General features: G+C 38.3%; 1 protein-coding gene and 1 pseudogene across 1 annotated transcript; both read right to left on the bottom strand.

Annotated features, from left to right (window-relative positions):
- Positions 1 to 972: 972 nt before the first annotated feature.
- On the bottom strand, positions 973 to 1,630 carry LOC140710467 (large ribosomal subunit protein eL18). The gene has a single exon (XM_073012179.1). The coding sequence runs from the start codon at positions 1,593 to 1,595 to the stop codon at positions 1,029 to 1,031; it is 567 nt and encodes a 188-aa protein (XP_072868280.1). The 5' UTR covers positions 1,596 to 1,630; the 3' UTR covers positions 973 to 1,028.
- Positions 1,631 to 19,556: 17,926 nt separating this feature from the next.
- LOC103245601 (small ribosomal subunit protein uS2B-like) lies at positions 19,557 to 20,489 on the bottom strand (annotated as a pseudogene).
- Between the last annotated feature and the right edge of the window lie 2,663 nt (positions 20,490 to 23,152).

Below are 23,152 nucleotides of genomic sequence, written 5' to 3'. Positions count from 1 at the left end.
TTGAAGCAATCAAACTTGCTACAGGTTTAGTACAGTGTCACTGCAGTGAGAAATCTCAGAGTGCCTAACACAGTATTTGGCACACAATAAATGATCGCTAAAGAAATGATGATGGCCATGACACCTGGAAGCTCATTTAAAGTCGGACTTAGAACATAATTCCCTGTCCTCCTCACTTCAGCTAATAAGGAACACCCACATTAAGTTGATAATGGGTTCTTGAAACACTTCTACATGACAATTAAAATCTTATTAGCAGTTATCATGATCTGAACTTTGTTTTACACTTATATATAGCAGCCCACCTCGAAGAAGCCTATCCGCCATTTGAATCTTCACCGCATACCATGTGCAGAGCTACCATATTGTATTAATTACATGATCTACATAGTTAAATCATGGAGTTGTTCAACCTTCTTGGCCATGTACAGTGTACAACCTGCACAGCTGTACACAATGGCTCTGATCTTACAGTTCAGGAAACATTTTAGCAAAAGCAGTATTTTCTGAGAGGAGCCCAGTTGTATTTTTCTGAATCACCTGGGCAAGAAGGAGAGAAGTTATTTTTGGTAAAATTCCAAACAGACATGGAAAAGTGAAAGCAAATCCCAACAAATCTCAAAGAAGATGATGCAGTGGAAACCATGAGTTAAGAGCCCTACTAGTTTCAGCATGTAGTTCACCTGTAATTCTATTATTCTGGCATGGGAGCTCTCTCCTGGGACCATGTCCTGGCAGCAGTACTTCTGGTCCTGAAAAACACAAAGTGATGTTCTTTAGAGCTCAAAAAGCATATACATGTTTTTGTTGGAAAGTGATCCAAGCAAACAGCTTTCACTTCTTCCTCTTACCTTCACCCTATAATTTGGCAAATGCAAATTCTATGTCTTTCCTTGTGAACACTTCTACCATCAACACTAATTAACTTATAAGAGTTTCCAGGTTTTTTTTTTGTTTTTTTTTGTTTGTTTGTTTGTTTGTTTTTTTTAGCGTTCAAAATCTTTTTAATAAGAGGGTAGGATCCAAGGTTAGTTTTTGTAGCCTCGGCTGGCCCGTCGGCCTCTGGCACGCTCGAACTTCCGGCCCTTGGAGCGGACGTAGGGTTTGGTGTGGCTGTGTGGGGTTCCTGGGGCCTTGCCGAAATGCCGGTACACCTCTCGGCCCTTGCGAGGACCGGAGAGCAGGACAGTGCCGCAGCCCTTGGGGGAGTCCAGGGCCAGCTGGTCGAAAGTGAGGATCTTGCCCCCGGCCCTGAGGATGCGGCTGCGGGCCCGGCTGGTTACGCGCAGTGCACATACCTTCAGTTTGGGCACCTCCTGAACCCGCACGTCGTCCGTTATGGTCCCCACAACCACGGCCGTTTTGTTTTCCCGGCCAGGAAGCTTCATCTTCCGGATCATCCGGGAAAGGGACAGAGGCGGCCGGTTGGTGCGACTCATAAACAACCTCTTCAGCACAACCTGGTTGAATGTGGAATTGGTTCTTCTGGCCAGAAACCTATACAACTTGACCAACAGCCTCAGGTAGATATCCTGGCTCTTGGGCTCCTTGCGCCGAACCTTTCGGTCCTTGTTGTGGCGGATGTCAACTCCCATGATGGCGCCTCCTGCTCCGCCAGGTCCGGAAAGAGCAAGAGTTTCCAGTTTTCAAGTTCTTTAATTTAATTATGTAATTGCAAATGTCTTAAACCAGCAACACTTCTGTTAAACCTCTTTATGTCTAGAGAATAATGATTTCCAGTTAAATTAGGTGTGTCTCTTCTGAATACCTAATTTAGGAGTAATATTCTAACTAGAAAATTAGAAAACAGGAAGGTTTTGATTTTTAGAAATTTTATATTTTAATATGTATGACTACTTGTTGCTACCTAAGTTGGGATTTGTTCCTAAAAGCCATTTTCTATCCAAATAGCTCATTGAATTTTATAAATATATTAGGTTGTAAAGTTTAAACATCCCTGAGAGGTTTATTTAGTCCAGTAATTTTTCTTCACTCAAGTAAATCACCTAAATAGATGAGGTCTTCTGCTCCTTGGCTCTCTTGCTTTAAAATAGTGAAGGCATTGCATCTAGGGCACTTCTAGGAATTTGACTGGATGGGAGACCAAAGAAAGAAAAGATATGGAGGAGATCTGAAGACCAAGATGGTTGGGCTTTTGTTTTAGAGGTGGGAGAAACATGAGCATGCTGGAACTCGAGAGACAAAAGCCAACAAAGCTAGAGAGATTGCAGGCGCAAGAAAGGGAGAATAACCACTAGAGTGAGTCCCTGAGGAGGTGGCGGGGGACAGAAACCAGGAACAGTAGACGAATTTAGCTTTAGCTGGTGGCATTTTTGTTAGTGTGTAGTGAGAAACTGAAGGGATTCTGAAAAGTTGCTCTCAATTTCCTCTGACTACAGTATTATCTTAGGTCAAATCATTATAAAGTAGAGAAAATTCTCAGGTTTAAATTACCTCTAGAAACCATTTTAATCTTTGTACTCTATCTCACTTAACCCTAACTAGCAGGGCACATTCTCTTCTTCCACAATTACGCATTAGTATTCATTTGCAAATATTTTTCCTAATTGCTCATAACATAGCAAAAAATTTTGTGTTCTCTGGGATTTTATTAAAGAGAAATTTGCAAGCCATTAGTGTTTTTTTTGGTTTTGTTTTGTTTTGTTTTGTTTTGTTTTGTTTTGTTTTGTTTTGTTTCTTTTGAGACGGAGTCTTGCTCTGTCGCCCAGGCTGGAGTGCAGTGGCCGGATCTCAGCTCACTGCAAGCTCCGCCTCCCAGGTTCACGCCATTCTCCTGCCTCAGCCTCCCAAGTAGCTGGGACCACAGGCGCCCGCCACCTCGCCCGGCTAGTTTTTTGTATTTTTAGTAGAGACGGGGTTTCACCGGGTTAGCCAGGATGGTCTCAATCTCCTGACCTCGTGATCTGCCCGTCTCGGCCTCCCAAAGTGCTGGGATTACAGGCGTGAGCCACCACGCCCGGCCACCATTAGTATTTTTAATTGCTGCACTTTCAATATAGATGTGAACATTTTTTGCTTTAGTGGAAAGGTTGAGTTGATACGATTCAAAGCAGTGACCACATCTCTACGGTTTCTAAAACAATTGAACTGGAACAAAACCAGAACTTCAGAACAGTCTCTATCACTGTCCTAAAACTGCTCCCTTGAAAGTACATTCACTTCCTTCTTGTCAAACCCAAAACTTTTTCACTTGACCCTTGCCAGATGTCATTTTTAATTCAATTTCACAAACATTACTTAAGTATAGATGGTGCGTCAAAAAAATGTGATTGAGTGGTGAAAAGTGTTGAATAAGACACAGCCCAAAGCCAAAAGTGATTTACAAAATAACAGTCCAATACACACAGATGCGCGCACACACACACACACACACACACCCCACTAACTATAATATAATGTAATAAGTGCTATACATAGTTTGAACAAAGGGCTGGGGAACCAAGGGGAGAAAACAACACATTCTGCCCAAGGAAGATCTGAAAAGTCACAGCAGAAAGAAGGATTGTCTTGGGCTTGAAGTATGAGTAGGTGTCTGAGATATCATCTGTTGTGTAGTCATCATAGCTTTGCCTCCATCACCAGCAATTCCTCTTCCCCTTCCTAAGAGCAGTGCTCCCCACTCCACCAACCCCAAGTTCTCATTTTTTCCTTCTCCTTTATATACACTTGCTCCCTCAGTCAGCTCATGTCCTCTCACTGCTTTTAATTATCAATTGTCTGATGATGATGTCAGCCCAGCATTCCTCCTGTGGTCTTTCTCCCTACAGAGAACATTTCTACTTGTAAGAAATGGGCTAAATGCTCCAATTAAAAGATACAGACTGGAAAACTGGATAAAAAGTCAAGACCCATCAGTGTGCTATATTCAGGAGACCCATTTCACGTGCAGAGACACACATAGGCTCAAAATAAAGGGATGGAGGAGGATCTACCAAGCAAATGGAAAACAAAAAAAGGTAGAGGTTGCAATCCTAGTCTCTGATAAAAGAGACTTTAAACCAACAAAGATCAAAAGAGACAAAGAAAGCCATTACATAATGGTAAAGAGATCAATTCAACAAGAAGAGCTAACTATCCTAAATATATATGCACCCAATACAGGAGCACTCAGATTCATAAAGCAAGTCCTTAGAGACTTACAAAGAGACTTAGACTCCCACACAATAATAATGGGAGACTTTGACACCCCACTGTCAACATTAGACAGATCAACGAGACAGAAAGTTAACAAGGATATCCAGGAATTGAACTCAACTCTTCACCAAGTGGACCTAATAGACATCTACAGAACTCTCCACCCCAAAACAACAGAATATACACTCTTCTCAGCACCACATCACACTTATTCCAAAATTGACCACATAGTTGGAAGTAAAGCACTCCTCAGCAACTGTAAAAGAACAGAAATTATAACAAACTGTCTCTCAGACCACAGTGCAACAAAACTAGAACTCAGAATTGACAAACTCACTCAAAACCACTCAATTACATGGAAACTGAACAACCTGCTCCTGAATGACTACTGGGTACATAACAAAATGAAGGCAGAAATAAAGATGTTCTTTGAAACCAATGAGAACAAAGACATAACATACCAGAATATCTGGGACACATTTAAAGCAGTGTGTAGAGGGAAATTTATAGCACTAAATGCCCACAAGAGAAAGCAGGAAAGATCTAAAATTGACACCCTAACATCACAATTAAAAGAACTAGAGAAGAAAAAGCAAACACATTCAAAAGCTAGCAGAGGGCAAGAAATAACTAAGATCAGAGCAGAAATGAAGGAGATAGAGACACAAAAAAACCTTCAAAAATTCAGTGAATCCAGGAGCTGGCATTCTGAAAAGATCAACAAAATTGATAGACTGCTAGCAAGACTAATAAAGAAGAACAGAGAGAAGAATCAAATAGACACAATAAAAAATGATAAAGGGGATATAACCACCAATCCCACAGAAATACAAACTACCATCAGAGAATACTATAAACACCTCTAAACAAATAAACTAGAAATCTAGAATACATGGATAAATTCCTGGACACATACACCTCCACCCCAAGACTAAACCAGGAAGAGGTTGAATCCCTGAATAGACCAACAATAACAGGCTCTGAAATTGAGGCATTAATTAATAGCCTACCAATCAAAAAAAGTCCAGGACCAGATGGATTCACAGCCAAATTCTATCAGAGGTACAAGGAGGAGCTGGTACCATTCCTTCTGAAACGATTCCAATCAGTAGAAAAAGAGACAATCCTCCCTAACTCATTTTATGAGACCAGTATCATCCTGATACCAAAGCCTGGCAGAGACACAACAAAAAAAAGAGAATTTTAGGCCAATATCCCTAATGAACATCAATGCAAAAATCCTTAATAAAACACTGGCAAACTGAATCCAGCAGCACATCAATAAGCTTATCCATCATGATCAAGTGGGCTTCTTCCTTGGGATGCAAGGCTGGTGCAACATATGCAAATCAATTAACATAATACAGCATATAAACAGAACCAAAGACAAAACCACACGATTATCTCAATAGATGCAGAAAACGCCTTTGACAAAATTCAACAGCCCTTCATGCTAAAAACTCTCAATGAATTAGATATTGATGGGACGTATCTCAAAATATTAAGAGCTATTTGTGACAAACCCACAGCCAATATCATACGGAAACTATTTTGAAAAATAGAGAAGGAGGGAATACTTCCAAACTCATTCTATTAGGCCAGTATTACCCTGATACCAAGACCAGACAAAGACACATCAAACAAGAAAGCTACATGCCAAAAATCCCTGATGAACATTGATGCAAGAATCCTCAACAAAATACTAGCAAACAGAATTCAACAACACACTAAAAAGATCATTCATCATGACCAAGTGTGATTTATCCCAGGAATGCAAGGATGGTTCAACATACACAAATTGATCAAATGTCATACATCGCATCAACAGAATGAAAGACAAAAACCATATGATCATTTCAATTGATGCTGAAAAAGCATTTAATAAAATTCAACACTGCTTCATGATTTAAAAAAAAAAAGCCTAAAAAACCTCAACATAATAAGAGACATACATGACAGCCAACAGCTAGTGTCATACAAAATGGGAGAAAACTGGGAGCCTTTCCTCCAAGATCTGAAACAAGACAAAGATGTCCACTTTCACCACTATTATTCAACACACTATTGAAAAGTCCTGGCTAGAGCAATTAGACAAGAGAAAGAGATAAAGAGCATCCAAACTGAAAAGGAAGAAGTCAAATTATCCTTGTCTGCAAATGATATGATCTTATATTTGGAAAATTGAAACAAAGAAAAACCTAAAGACTCCATCAAAAAACTATTCAAACTGATAAAAAAATTCAATAAAGTTGCAGGATACAAAATCAACATACAAAAGTCAGTAGCATTTCTGTATGCCAATAGTGAACAACTCTCAAGAAGAATTTTTAAAAATCCACATTTATTAATATAATAGCTACAAATAATATAAAATTACTTAGGAATTAACCAAAGAAGTAAAAAATCTCTATATAAAAGCTATAAAACATTTATGACAGAAATTGAAGAGGACACAAAAAAATGAAAAGATATTCCATGTTTATGGATTGGAAGAAGGAATATTGTTAAAATGTTCATACTACCCAAAGCAATCTACAGATTCAATGCAATCCCTATCAAAATACCAATAACATTCTTCACAGAAACAGAAAAAAATCTAAAATTTATATAGAATCACAAAAGAGCCGTACTAGCCAAAGCAATCTTGAGTAAAAAGAACAAAACTAGTATAGTTATATTACAGAGCTATAGTAACCAAGACAATATGGTATTGGCATAAAAACAGACACATAGACCAACTGAACAGCATAGAGAACCCAGAAACAAATCTATATAATTACAGTGAACTCATTTTTGACAAAGATGTGAAGAACATGCATTGCGGAAAGGATGGTCTCTTCAACAAATGGTCCTGGGAAAACTATTAATAGATATCTATATGCGGAAGAATGAAACTAGACTCCTGTCTTGTCATAAGCAAAAATTAAAACAAAATTGATTAAAGGCTTAAATCTAAATCCTGAAACAATGAAACTACTACAAGAAAACATTGAGGAGGCTCTCCCGGACATTGGACTAGGCAAAGATTTCTTGAGTAATGCGGGTATTCCCCATAGGTACAGGCAACCAAAGCAAAAATAAACAAATGGGATCACATCAAGTTAAATAACTTCTGCACACTAAAGGAAACAATCAAAAAACTGAAAAGATGACCCTTGGCACAGGAGAAAATATTTGCAAACTAACAAGGGATTAATAACCTAGAATATATAAGGAGTTCAAATAGCTCTATAGGAAAAAATATAATAATCTGATTTTTAAATAAGCAAAAATCTGAATAGACATTTCTCAGAAGAAGATATACAAATGGTAAATAGGTACATGAAAAGATGTTCTACATTACTGATCATCAGAGAAATGTAAACCAAAACTACAATGAGATATCTTCTCACCCTTGTTAAAATGGCTTTTATTCAAAAGACAGGTGATAACAAATCCTGGCAAGGATATGGAGAAAAGGAAACCTTCACACACTGTTGGTGGGAATGTAAATTAGAACAAACACTGTAGAGAACAATTCAGAGGTTCCTCAAAAAACTAAAAATAGAGCTACCATATGATTCAGCAATCCCACTGCTAGGTATATACCCAACGGAAAGGAAATCAGTACATCAAGGAGATATCTGCACTCCCATGTTTATTGTAGCACTATTCATAATACCTGAGATTTGGAAGTCACCTAAGTGTCCATCAACAGACAAATAGATTTTTAAAACATGGTATGGATACACAATGAAGTACTATTCAGCCATAAAAAAGAATAAGATCCTGTCATTCGCAACACATGAATGGAACTGGAAGTCATTATGATATGTGAAATAAGCCAAGCACAGAAAGACAAATTTCTCATGTTCTGGCTTATTTGCAGGAGTTAAAAATTAAAACAATTAAACTCATGGAGATAGAGAGTAGAATGATGGTTACCAGAGACTGGGAAGGGTAGTGCTGGGGGTGGGGAGGTAGTGGGTGGAGAAGTGGGGATGGTTAATCAGTACAAAAAATAGTTAGAAAAAATGAATAAGATATAGCATTTAATGGCACAACAGGGTGACTATAGTCAACAGTAATTTAACTGTACATTTTTAAGTAACTAAATGAGTATAATCAGATTTTTTATAACACAAAAGATAACTCCTTGAGGTGATGGATACCACATTTACCCTGAAGTGACTATTACACATTATATGCCTGTATCAAAATATCTCATGTACCCCATAAATATATATACCTATTATATACCCACAAAAAATAAAAATTTTAAAAATATTTTTTAAAAAGAGAGAAATTTGTCTCTGAGTTTGCTGATTCTTAGGATTCACTGAGAGCAGTAAAACTTTGCTTGTCTACAAATTTCACATACAACACTTATTTCCACAATTTGGGATGATCTATTAAAGCCCTACAAGCAAATGGTACTGTAAAATATGTCTGCCACTATTTCTGCACTAAAAAGATTACAATCTCAATAGACTGCATTTACATGGACAAAAGGCACACGATGGTACAACGGCCAACTGAAAATGATAATTTAATTAAATTGCTAATTCGATATCTTCTGTATGTAGGGATATTATGTAACAAATATTGGAGTATAGCTTAGCAGCCTCAATAGATACAGAAGGCTCAGTCAACACTATGCAAGAACCTGCCATTGAATGGGCCAGATTACTGGATATTAGATAAAGGAGGCAGCAAGGTTGTTGAGAGAAGGAATGAAATGAGGAATCAAGGAAAGAAGGAGAAATTATGTAGACAAGTGGGTCTAGTAAAGGCAATGTTTTAAAAGAAATTGTATTTTAAGGGTGTATTTTAATTGTTCAGTTTTTGGATGGTGGTCATGTGCTGAAAAAGGTATCAAGGGAAAACTATTTTGCAAGAGTGTGTTTGTAAAGGGAAAGGCCAGAGGCAAGGTGATCAGTCTGCAGATCAGAGAAAACAGACAGAGGCAGACAGCTCTAGAGAAAGGATGGCAAGAAGTGGAGGGTGATTCGGTGTTTTCCCCTATAAAGGAAAGCAAGCTGAGTCCAGAGTGCAAAGTAAAGGAATCCTACAATTGTGAAAATCAGAAGCACTGATGACACTTTGAGATGAGACCTCAGAGACCAAAGAATATGCAGAGAGCACAGAAGTTGTCAAAGCTGGAAAGAGATCAGAAAGAAGGGTAGAGAGGCGACCATTCCTTCCAGTGCAAACCTACCCTTGTTGGCCTTGGTGGAGTCTATTTCTGCAAAGTAAAAAGATGAAAGATGAAAACAACCACCCCAGGCAAGGAGTTTCATAAATCAGGTGTTTTCAAACTCTTTTTCAGGCCCAGAATATTTGTTCAAAGGGTGTCTTTGAACATGAATATGCAAACAAATACAGTAACATTTAACCTGTTAAATGCTCTCCTCCCACTTTAGCAGTGAAGACCCTTTACTAGCTCAGAGTCCCTAAGACAAAGTTTAAAGCTACTGAATGTCACCCAAAGAGATGTTCCCTCTCTCCACATTTGAAAACCTTCCCAGGGTGCTGCTCAAATTAATACACAAGGCCAAATACTGCCCCCTCAAACAAATACATAGCATCCAGGTTTATCCACCTAAAGAAGTCCTGTTCATTTTTCCTTAATTGAATTCTTCAAGCACACAGAATAATAAATGGTATTATTCTCTGTGTGTTTGAATTATATCAATGTACCCACCACTCATATCTAATGAATGTGAATATTTTGCCATATTTTATTTCATCATTTTTAGGGAAATAAAACATTACAGGAATTATTGAGAACCGCTTTTTCCTCCTACCTAATTCCATTCTCCTCTGCCTGTCTCACCCCAGATTATCACTATCCTGATGCTGGGGTTTATTCTTGCTACCAGCAACTTCTTTCTTTTATTCTGCATGCATATATTCCCAAACCCATGGTGTTATTTTCTGTTTATACAAAGACATATGTTTATGCTGTGTTTATTCTTCTGCAGTGTGGTTTTTTCACTCAACATGATGTTTTCAGGATTTATCTATATTGATACATATACATCTGGTTTATTTATTTTAAGGGCTAATTTGACACTGTAATCTGACTATACCCCATTTATCCATTTTCCTATTGTGGATATTGAGAAATTTTATGATTACAAAAAATGCTGCAATTAACATACTCATACTTGTCTTATTGCGTGCATATTCAAGACTTTTTTTTAAGATATAACCAAAGTGAAATCACTGAGTATAAACACATTGTAACCCTTTAAGCCTTAGTTCAGTTGTCACCTCCTTTGAGACACTTCCCCTGGCCTGGTTGAGCACAGTTAAGTATTTTTCCTTTTTTATCCCAAAAGACCTTGCAAACACCTCTCTCTTTCTCTGCATCCACAGGAATATTTGCAGGTTTGTATCCCCAAATGGTGCATGATCCTCCACAGACAGGGATCCTGTGCCTAGCACATAATAGGCTATTAATCAGGGCTTGCTGAAGAAAATTAGAAGTTGATCAACAAAACAAAATGCCCTTAGATATGTGGGAAGATATGTGAATGGCAATTTGAATTCCAGGGGATGGCACAGATTTCATCTAGGGAGCTATACATAGCCAGGAGGGGACCCAGATCAAGAACTTAAGAGAAAAGAGATTGTGTAAAATCTGGAGAGCACACAAAAGTGTATCCAAGCCACTTCTGGGTCATACTGCAAAGGGAAACTAGCTAAGTCCAACACCTTAGAGGATACCATTATTGGTAATATAAAAATACAGTCTTAAAAGTAATGAAGACATTAGCCTGAGGCAAACCTAAGACAGACGGTCATAGATGATAGAGGAAGGACCAGTGATTACAGGTGGTTAGGTATGACTAAGAAAGACATTAAAGTAAATATGAGTATTTAAGCCTCCATTTCACTCTAAATGCATCCATTTTTCCAATTATGTGACTTTGTGGGCAAAAAAGAACTCTCATGTATTCTTACTAGGCATGTAAATTGGTGTACCCTTGTTTGAAAATATCTAGCATAATAATTGTGATCATCCTTTTTTTCACCCCCAGTGGAGAAAGTAGAGTATATTTAACAAGTAGTACAAGCATAACTGGCTGAGGGAAAAAAACACAATGTTGTGATCATCTTTTGATGGTTAATATCACTACTAGAATTTATCCTGTAAATAAACATGTTTCTAAAATTATAAAACAATTCTAGTAGTAAAAGTTATAAACAACCCAAATACTCATCAATAGAGGACGATATCAATTATCGGGCATCCACTAAGTGGAATATTACATAACCATTAGAAAGAATATGTCAGAGCTACTTCTGGAAAAGGGGCTTATGGATGTGTTAAGTTGGAAAATTATGCTGTTAAGTTTTAAAAGTAAGGAACAAGACAGCAAGCAAAGTATAAATCCCACCTACATAAAACACATACATGCTAGAGGAAGGCAGTGGAAAATTAATAGTGGTTATCTTTGGGTTTGCAGGGTATAGGGGGAGTACAGTTAGCTACTTCTGTGACCCAGAAGTGGCTTGGATTCATTTTCGTGTTCTCCTCAGATCTTACACAATCTCTTTTCTCTTAACTTCTTGATTTGGCTCCTGGCTATGTAGAGCTCCCTAGATAAACATTTGGATATTCGCGTGTGTGCTACATTATCATTTTTTACATTTTTAAATGTAAGAAAATGAATTGTTTGAGACAGAATGTAACTTGTAAAAAGTTATGATTCTTTTGACATTTTGAGAAGAGGATACAGTGAAAAATTATGTCACTCTCTTACAGTCAATAAGAAATGCCGTGGCCTATATTGTTTGTCCGGGCTTTGGGTCATTTCCCAGGGTCCACATTGAGTTAAAATAGTACATCTTGACAGGGAATAATTTTTTTTAATGAGCAACCACTTACCAGAAGAAACTGGGCTTATGTGTATTTAAACAAGCCATGAGAATTCCTTGCAGCTTTTCCAGCCTAATCAGAACATTCCCCAACTGAGGTATCATTTCAATTCATTTTTAAAACTCAATGCTAATGAACAAAATACAGAGTAATTCAACTCAGGGTTATATTTCCTCAGTATTTAGATAAATACCACATTGCAAAAAATTGTATTGTCTTTGATTATTCAAATACACATACACACAGATTGAGGTAGCACAATTGGGTTTTACCTTGTACACAAATAGAACAGAACCTATTCAATTTAATCCAACGCTCTCCTGAGCACTTTTTTCTCTCTTCCCTTGAGTACAAGCCCATCCTAGCAGGGGCTGATGTATCCCTGTGGGATCTGGTGCAATATTTTGTCGTTCTGATTGAAATGTGTGCTGTCTGGTCCCTATAGTTTAATTTAGAACAATTAAGGCTCAGGGTACATGAGCTGGCAAAGCACATTACAAACAATGGCTGCAGAATAAACTGCAGATCAATCCACACTAAATCACCCTGAAAATCCCTGCCAGCACTACAAAGCCATCCCGATTCCAGCCCTTCCTCCATCTCTGCTGCAGTAAGGAAGTCTCTATTGTTCAGTTTTGTAATTATTTTGCAGAACTGTTTATCCTTCCAGACATAAAACTTTACAGTCTTGGGCTGGGGGTTAGGGGCATATAGGAAAACGATGCTGAGGGGGATATGGCTCCATTCATAATGATATTGCCCCACAAATGGAGCGTGTGTTTTCCATTTCCCAACTCTGATACTGACACGCTGTCCAAACCTGTCACCACATCTTGGCCGAGCACATATGGGAAATATTTGCTCTTTCATTCATCATCTTGTTTATTTATTTATTTTGATGCCCAAGTGGGCATCTCTTCCTTCCTCATGCCTCCATATGTATCCACCCCACAAAGCTGTCTACTTTGTCAGAGATTGAGCTGCCAGGTAAAAGAAGTATCTTCAGTTACAATCCACAAACATCTCATGAACCCACCTTCAGTACTCTTTTTTTTTTTGTTTAAATGAAAGAGCACTAAGGTAAAGAGCTAACCCTATTGTCTGGGTAGGGGCACACTGGGCTGGCACAAACAATGTTTTCAAATTCCAAAGAAGTTGTAAAAGCAAAGCATAACATCAAAATTTTAAATGTGCATATTTTTTTCATTTAGCAATTCCACTATTAGAGATTTTTTCAATAGAACTATTTTCCAAAGAAGGCAAGCATATGTACATGAACATTTTTTCAAATATTATATTAGTGTAGTGAAAAAAAGTTATAATAAATCTAAATTCCATCAACAGGCGAATGGATAGATAAAGCATGATGAAATCACATGATAGAAACTGTGCAATCCTGACAAATAAATGTAGATCTACATGAACTGATACGAAAAAGGGCTTTAAGATACAGCTAAATTTAAAAATGAGCATGAGCCCATTTTTGTTAAGTGCCTATACATTAGCATAGACAATTTTTAAATCAAGAAAAATAGATACCAAACTCAGTAACAACAGTTAACTCTGAGGGTGGAATTCCAGGGACTTTCTTTTCTTTATGTATTTTGGTATCATTTAATTTTTTACAAAAAGTATGTGTTACTTTTATAATCAGAAAATATATGCTTATATAGATAAGCATATAAATAAAAATATAGAAAAGTATATATTTATATCATATGTGTATAGAAAAGCATTAGATAAATGATGGAATTACCTTCTATTTTGCCTTGTTTCTCTATCCATTCATCCTTTAGACAGAGTTATTAAAAGCCTGTTGATGTGTTGAGTGCCACTATTCTAGGTTCTGAGAATGCAAAAACAAAGCTTTTATAGAGATTATAATCTAGTAGTAGAAAATACCACTGCTCTACACACCTCCATTAGAGCCCATAACCTTAGGTTGGCTTCATGATCGACTCAGGTAAAGAATCCAAATAATGATCTAGATTGATGCAAGATCCTATTTTCTCAAACTCACCTATTATGGACAGATATAAAGGTAATAGCTCTCCTCCTATAATTTAGGTGCTGGTCATTTGCAATCACTTCAGCCTCTGGATGCTCATCTTGAGGTTTACCAGTAAAAGAACTACAATCACTAGCTTTATTCAGCACTTACTGCATGACAGTGCACCAGGTTCTTTGCCTACATTATCTCATGTCATTCTTAACAGTCTTATGAAATAATTACTATCACATATTTTATCTTTTTTTTACAGATCTGATGGCAGAGATCTGCCCAGGGCTCCCAGCTAATACATGGCCAAGCCGAGACTAAATACAGTCCAAGCCTTCAGACCTCTACAGCTGTTCTGGGAATACAGTAGATGCTCACACCAGAAGCGGTCACTGCAGTAGCTGGTGGTTTTAGTAACATTTTCTAAGCTGTCAGCCTGTGAAAGGAAACTGATGAAGCAAGGGAAAAACAAAACACAATTATGAGATTTGGAAAGTCCATGCCAGTAACCTGTCAAACTCATGATTTATGAAAAGCATTAATGAAGTATAAACAATTCCAGGTGGGTCATTCAATCAAGCTCTTGATGGTGAGTTTTCACTGTTTAGAATCTGGGTGGCTACCAAATAGAATACTAATTCCTTATGGGAGAAAACTTCAGATTGAATTATGTTGTAATTATGAACTCGGGATAGGGGGTTGGCATGTGAGTGAGTTTGTGTGCTGGGCATGTCTGTTGGCTTCAAGGCCACGTTCCATCACATCAAGCCCTCGTGGAATGCAGGGTGCTCTGCATTCCAGTCTAAGCTGCAACCATAGGATTTGAAATGTGGACCCATCTCACCTCCAGCTTCCTCCTCAGCCAGTGAGGATCCTGGGGCTGTCCACATCAGAGCATGGCATGGCAATATGTGGAAGCCAGTGCAACAAGCAATCCTCATTGGGTTTCTACCTCATAACACTTTCAGATTCAGTATCCTCCCCAATCTAATCCAATGAATAATCTTTTAAGATCTAGTATATGCTAGAAACTATGCTTCAACGCAAAGTTTAAAGAGCACATCTCTACACCCTAAGTAGTTCAAAGTCTGGTCAAGGATCTCAATTCTGGTAGGACATCTACAGATAATTTCCCAGATGCTGTATTTCTAGCACACCACTCCCTTCTTAAGAACCCATTAATGACTATTTACCTATTCTCAGGTCAAATGTAAAACCTACCCTGCCTTCAAGGCCCAAAGTTGACCTGACTCCTTTGTAAAACTCTCCAGACTAATTCCAGTTCACAACTGTATTTTCTTAATTCTGCATCACTTTAGCATCAGTACTTAAACTCTGTTTTCAGTCTCAGAGTTTTTCTTAGCCCCGTGCTGGACACACAATTGGACTTTAAAGGTGTTTTAATCAAAATAATAAAGAAAAAGCCATTATACATGGAGAAACGGGAAATGGTTACTAAAATATTCTTTCTGTTCTCATAATGCAGTTAAGCTCCTTTTGCGCACTATCAAATTGATCAGGAAAAATAACTAATAGGAACTAGACTTAATACCAGGGTGATAAAATAATCTGTATGACAAATCCCCATGACAAAAGTTTACCTACCTAACAAACCTGCACTTGTAGCCCTGAATTTAAACGTTAAATTAAAAAATAAAACAAATTGTGAGTTTCTCATATGCTCCCAGTTTTCAGAACCAAACAGGTTCTGAGATGTCATCCGGTTCAACTTCTCATTTCCTAGATGAGCAAATTACCTCCAGGAGGAAAATTATCTGTGGGTTGCAAATCCATCCACTTATGAACTCAATAAATGTTGTATTCCAGCACTACACTAGACCCTGGGGAAATTGTTAGTCTCTACCCTCATGGAGTTTGCTTTCTAATAAGAAAGAAAGTAAACAGGTTAACATATGTTGCAATTTCAAGTAGAGGTGAGTGCCATGAGGAACAATAAGAAAGAGTAAAGAGATGGTGGGTTTGGCATGTTATTTTACGTAAGACGTCAGCGAGAGGGAGTAGCAAGTGCAAAAGTCCTGAGGCAAGAATGAACTTAGTGCGCTTCAGTGACTGAGAGAAGACTGAGGTCATTGGAGCATAGTGAAAGAGGGTGTAAGAGAGTTTAAAGACATAGAAAAGGTCTTTATTTTTAGGGTCTTATGATAGATTGTATTTCACACTAAGTGTGATAGGAAGCCATTTGCAGAATCTTACATACAAGAGTGAGATGACTATGTTACTTTTTTTAAAACCACTTGATTAAGATATGATTTTCGTATCAAAATCTGTACATACTTAACGTATATAGCCTGATCAGTTTGGAGAGAAATATATACCCCTGAAACTACCACCAAAATCTCTTCTGTAAATCTATCCATCACCTCCAAAAGTTGCTTTCTGCCCTCTTTATTTATTAGGATTTCTTTGTGATGAGAACACTTAACATAAGATCTACCAGAAGGTAGAAGCAAATTTTTAAGTATTATACAATACTTACTAACTTTAGGCACTATGTTATACAGTAGATCTCTTGGACATGTTTATCTTGTATAACCAAACTTTGTACCCTTTGACTAATACTTCATTTCCTCCTCCCCCTAGCCTCTGACAATCACCATTTCAAGCTCTGCCTCTATGAATTTGGCTATTTTTAATTCATCATATAAGTGAGATCGTAAAGTATTTGCCCTTCCGTGTTTGGTTTATTTCATTTAGCATAATATCCTCCAAGTTTATGCATGTGGTCACAAATGGTGGGGTTTCCTTCTTTTTGAAGTCTCAATAATATTCCATTGTATGCATATATCATTTTCTTTATCCATTTATTTAACAATGGACACTTAGATAGTTTTGTAATTTTGGCTATTGTGAATAATGCTGTGATAAGCATGGGAGTGCAGATAGCTTTCCAAGATCCTAATTTCAATTCCTTTGAATATATATCCAGAAGTGGGATTGCAGGATCATGTGGCAGTTCTATTTTTAATTTTTTGAGAAATCTGGATACTGTTTTCCACAGTAGCTGCACCAACTTACATTGATACTGGCAGTGTACAAGGGTTCCCCTTCCACTACATCCTTAATGACATTTGTTATCCTTTGGATTTTTTTAATAATAGCCAGCATAACAGGTGTGAAATGGTATCTTATGTGGTTTTATTGCATTTCCCTGATGATTACTGATGCTGAGCACCTTTTCATACACCTGTTGATCATTTGTATATCTTATTTGGAGAAATGTCTATTCAGTTCCTTTGCCCATTTTTGAATCAGATTATTTCTGTTTTACCTATTGAGTTGTATGAGTTTCTCATATATTTTGAATATTGACCCTTTAGCAAATATATGTTTTACAAATATATCCTTCCACTGCATAAGCTGTCTTTTTATTTTGTTGTTTCCTTTGTACAACTCTTTCATCTCCTCGGTTGTGTTTATTTCTCAGTATTTTTATGCTTGTAAACAAGATTGCTTTTTAAATTTCTTCTTGGGTAATTCATTGTTAGTGTATAGAAATACTATAATTTTTGTATGTTGATTTTTTTACCCTGAAATTTTACTGAATTTATTAGTTCTACCAGTTTTTTATGGCCTCTTCAGGGTTTTCTACATATAAGATCATGCCATCTGCAAACAAAGATAATTTTACATCTTCTTCTCTGATTTGGATGCCTTTTATTTCCTTTTCTTGTCTAATTGCTCTGGTTATAACTTTTAATACTATATCTTATATAAGTGGCAAAAGCAGACATTCTTGTCTTGTTCTTGATCTTATAGGAAAAGCTTTCAGTTTTTTATCATTGAGTATGTTAGCTATTGGCTTGTCATACATGTCCTTTTTATGTTGAGATACAGTCCTACTTGCTGATAGTGTTTATCATGAAAGGGTGCTAAATTTTGTCAGATGCTTTTTTTTTTTTGCATCTATTGAGAAGATCATGTGATTTTTATTCTTCATTCTGTTAATGTGGTATACACATTAATTATTTACTTATGTTGAAAATGCTAATATTTTTCAGGATTTTTGCATCCATGTTCATCAGGTGTATTGGCCTCTAGTTTTCTCGTGGCATCTTTGTCTAGCTCTGCTAGCAGGGTGATGCTAGCCTCATAAAAAGAATTTGGAATGTTTTCTTCTCTTTTATTATTTGGGAGAGTTTTCAAATGATTGGTATTAGTGGCTGAATGTGGTGGCTCACACCTGTAATCCCAGCTACTAGAGAGGCTGAAGCAAAAGGATCATTTGAGCCCAGGAGTTTGAGGTTACAGTGAGCTATGATCATGCCACTGCAGTTCAACCTGGGTGACTGAGTGAAACCCAGTCTTAAATAAATAAATAAAAATAAAAAGAATTGGCATTAATTCTTCTTTAAATGTTTGGTAGAATTGACCTGTAAGGCTATCTGGTTTTTCTTTGTTAAAAAGTTTCTCATTGCTGAGTAAATCTCCTTATTTGTCACTGGTCTGATTAGATTTTCTGTTTCTTCTTGATTCAGTTGTGATCAGTTGTATGTTTCTAGGAACGTATCTATTTCTCCTACTTATCTAATTTGTTGGTGTATTATTGTTTATAATAGTATTTTATGATCTCTTTATTTCTGAGTCATTAGTATTACATTTTTAAAAGATCATTCTGTATTTTTTAACTATCAGAAACTCTCATTCATTGCTAGTGGGAATGCAAAATGGTATGACCACTTTGGAAGACAGTTTTGCAGTTTTTTAGAAAACTAAACACATTCTTCTTATGTGATCCAGCAATAATATTCCTTAGGATTTACTCAAAGGAGTTGAAAAACTATCTTCACACAAAAACCTGCACACATATGTTTATAGCAGCTTTATTCATAATTGCCAAAATGTAGAAGCAACCAAGATGTCTTTCAGTAGGTAAATGAATAAATAAACTGTGGTACATTTAGACAATAGATGGAATATTACTCAGCACTAAAAAGAAATGAGCTCTCAAGCCAGAAAAAAGACATGGAAGAAACTTAATTGCATATTACTAAAAGAAAGAAGCCCACCTGAAAAGGCTACATGTTGTATGATTCCAACCACATGACACTCTGTAAAAGACAAAACTATGATAACGGTAATAAGATCAGTGGTTGCCAGGGATTGTGGGGAGGGAGAGATGAGTAGGCAGGGCACAAAAGATTTGTAGGGCAGTGAAACAATTCTGTATGATACTATAATGGTGGACACATGACATTATGCATTTGCCAAAACCCAGAGAACATTCAACACCAAGAGTGAGCTCTAATTTAAACTACAGACTTTGGGTAATTATAATGCATCAGTGTAGGTTAAGCAATTGTAACAAATGTACCGCTCTGGTGAAAGAGGTTTGTAATGGTAGAGGCTGTGCATGGGAAGTGAGAGGGGTGTAAAAGGGAAAATTTCAGTATCTTTAACTCAATTTTGCTGTGAGCCTAAAACTTCTCTAAAAATTAAGTATTTTTGTTTGGAAACTGATATTTATTTTCCATCGACCTTATTTCCATGTTGCTTAAGAGCCCGTGCAAAAACAGCTTAAGACCATTCAGAGGTTGCTCCTACCCACTCAGTGGCCTAAGCAGTGGAAGCTGCAGACCAGTCTTCCGTGGCAGACTGAGTGCACCAGTCTTTAGTAGGGAACTGCTGAATAGGCAAGAGGGTGCCTGCACTCCTTCAGACCAGCCTGCAACCTTAGGCTGAGTAGCAGTGAACTCAGGAGCTAGAGCAGTTCATTCACCCTGAAATTCCTCCTTGGTCACAGCCTTTTCAGCAGCAGCCTGCTCTTCTTTTTCAATCTCTTTAGGATCTCTGTAGAAGTAGAGATCAGGCATGACCTCCCACAGGTGTTCACAGGAAATGGTGCCACGCATGCGCAGAACTTCCCAAGCCAGCATCCACCACATCAAACCCACTGAGTGAGCTCCCTTGTTGCACGGGATAGCAATGTCCACATAGCACGGAGGAGAATCTGTGTTACACAGAGCAATGATAGGTAGGTTAACTTAAGATGCCTCCATGACAGGCTGGTGAACCCATGGCTCCCAGAAGGCTGCCTGGATCTGGTTAGTGAAGGTTCCAGGAATGAAGCAGCCAGCAATTGGAGTGGCTCCTGTGGCAGCAACAAACTTCATCATGGCCCTCTGGCCGGTATTCCTAGAGGATATGACACTGACATCAGCAGGGTTTTCAATGGCAACAATGGCACGAGCTGCCAGCAGAAGCTTCTCCCAGGTTCTCTTCAGATTTATGGTGTGGATGCCATCACTTTTCCTTTTATAGATGTACTGTTCCATCTGGAAGTCAAGATTGGTTCCACCTAAGTAAGTTCCAGCTGCAAGGAACTTAAGGACATCCTCCTCCTTCATTTGCAGGGCATCAAGGGCTCCAGACATTATGAAAGTTTCCCTTTAAGTTACGACAGGAATCCAGAACAACGCCGAATGGACCCCTCTGTGGGTAGCGCAGAAACGCAAAATTAAGTATTTTTTAATAAAGATCATTCTGGAAGCTGTATGAAAGTGAAATAGAGACAGTTGAAGGTAGAAGTAGAGAAATAAGTGAGGAAGCTACGTTAGTCTAGTTAGGAAATAAAGGAAGTCAGCATTGAGATGGTAGTGGTTGGGGTAGGGGAGACAGGAGCACAATTGGAGAATGTTTTGAAGGTAGAACTGACAGGATTGTTGATGGACTCGACGTTGATGGAAATTTGAAGGAAAAACAGATTTTTGACCTGATAATACTAAGAAAGGAAAACTAAGGGAGAAACAGATTTGGAGTGGAATCAAAATCTCTGCCCTGGATATTGACTAGAAGTAAGCATGCCATTGTGGAAGCAGAAGGGATTTAAAGAGTCACAGAATACTGAAATGCTACAGCCTCTATCCCTTTCTTGTGAAAATCAGGAGACAAGGACCACAGGAAGGGACATAGATCCAATTGCATGCACCTTCTGAGAGCTGAGGTAAGCTGGTATGCTTGTATAAGCCTGGTGCAGTCTCCTGCCCAAGATGAAAGTAAATTCTACACTGCTGTAGCAAGAAAGCTGCTTAAACCTTCAGCACAATAACCCAGTTCCAGACCATGTGCCCAGACAAGGACACAGAAAAGAACTCATTAGATGAAGAATAAGGCATTGCCTTTTGCCTTGGGAAAGTTGGGACCTTCCACAGTAAAATGGATTCAACCATCATGAACTAATGGGTGAAGCCCTCTATTGGGTACTACAGGGCAGCTTCAGCAGTGTATAAGACAAACCCCAGATCTTCAAAGAGATGTTAGCCAAGCGTACTTCAGAAAATGGCTAGAAGCCGGACATCTGATCCTGACATATGAGAGAAAAATCCTCACCCCATACCACCCTCCACCTTCACACCTTCCTGGAATCTTTTGGCAGAAAGTAAGTTGAGTTTTCCAATACGCTATGTTGAAAGGCATCATGAGGGTGTGAACTTGAGAAAGTTTGGAGTGAACTCCTATCTCTACCATCTGCTTCTGCCAGTCCTGGCTTCTTGCCACAAGAGCACACAGTGACATGTCAATCAAAGCTTTCTTCATAGCAGGGAGGTAAAGAGGCCTATAAAGAGATGGGGAGGCCAGGTGCAGTGGCTCATGCCTGTAATCCCAGCACTTTGGGAGGCCAAGGCTTGTGGATCACCTGAGGTCAGGAGTTTGAGACCGCCCTGGCCAACATGGTGAAACCCCGTTTCTACTAAAAAAAATGCAAAAATTAGCTGGGCGTGGTGGTGGGCACCTATAATCCCAGCTACTCAGGAGGCTGATGCAGGAGAGTTGCTTGAACCCAGGAGTCAGAAGTTGCAGTGAGCCTAGATTGAGCCATTGCACTCCAGCCTGGGGGATAGAGCAAGACTCCGTCTCAAAAAAACAAACAAACAAACAAACAAACAAAACGATGGGGAGTGATTTTCACAACTGCTTGACATGGCATCCTTCAAGAGCTCAATGATCATGCTCTCTATCCCTTCTTAAGGGGTCCTGGGTTCTGCTCCTCACCCTTCTGACCTATAAGGAGGTTCTGTTCTTGATTTTTTTCTTAAATCAAATGAGGACTATAACATTGTGCATTATAGCATTTGCATGGGGCAATTACCTGCCTGGTCTACCTTCCTTCTTCTATTCCTCACCTGTGACAGGCATCACTAATTAAACATGGTATGCTTTTCCACTGAGCAAGGATGCAACCTCAGAAATCCTTTTCATCATGTCACTATAGGCAGCACTGCTCATCAAAATTACTATGTGAGGTAAAAACCTATTTCCCATCTCTGGCATAGTAGTCATCAGCAGAGAGTTTAGAATCAAATACAGTTCTGAATCCTGAATTTATCATTATTGGTCTTGGGACCTTGGATCTCAGTTTCACTGTTTATTAGCTGTTTAACTTTGGACACGTTAACTAAATCCTCTAAGCCTCAGTTTCTTCTTCTTCTGTTCTTCAGAAGAGCCCATGTACCAGAAAGTTTAGGTCGTGGGGACATATTTAGATTGAGGGGAATCAGGCAAGGCTTCACTGAAGAGAGACAACTTGGGCTGAAACATGGGCAAAGATGGGAGTGCTCTCTCTCCTCAAGGAGAAAAGATGCCGCATCAGAGAAGATCCATGAGGATTAAGCATGGAGCTCAAAGGGTTGACAGGCAAGGGCCACACCACTTAAGGCTTTTAGAAGATGTTAAGAATTATGGTCATTGTCCAAAATGCCATGGTTGACCACACAAAGGATCAAGCAGGATGGGAGACGTGATTAATTTCCAATCTGGAAGACACATCCACTGAATCTCCTATGGCAAAAATGTATCAGTGACCAGTGAGGACAAGGGTGGAGATGAGAGGACCAGTTGGGAAGCTACTATAGTGCTCAGGGAAAAAGTCATGGTGTCTCAGACTAGTGAGGCAGCTTTGGAGCCTGAGAGAAGCAGAGGGAAATCAGAAATATATAAAAGGCTACACTGAGGAGGACCTGGTGATGAATTCAGGGTAAGGTCAAGGATGACTCCTGGAGTTTTGGCTTAGCCTTCTGGGTGAATAGTGGTAGCATTCGCTAAGACAATAAATACCAAAGAAGACCACATACTTTTTGTTTTGTTTTGTATTGTTTTGTTTTGTTTTGTTTTTC

The sequence above is a fragment of the Chlorocebus sabaeus genome, chromosome 26, assembly GCF_047675955.1.
Source record: "Chlorocebus sabaeus isolate Y175 chromosome 26, mChlSab1.0.hap1, whole genome shotgun sequence".
Lineage (NCBI taxonomy): Eukaryota > Metazoa > Chordata > Mammalia > Primates > Cercopithecidae > Chlorocebus > Chlorocebus sabaeus.
The sequence above is the reverse complement of the archived record's forward strand: the minus strand, read 5'-3'. Positions and strand labels throughout refer to the sequence as shown.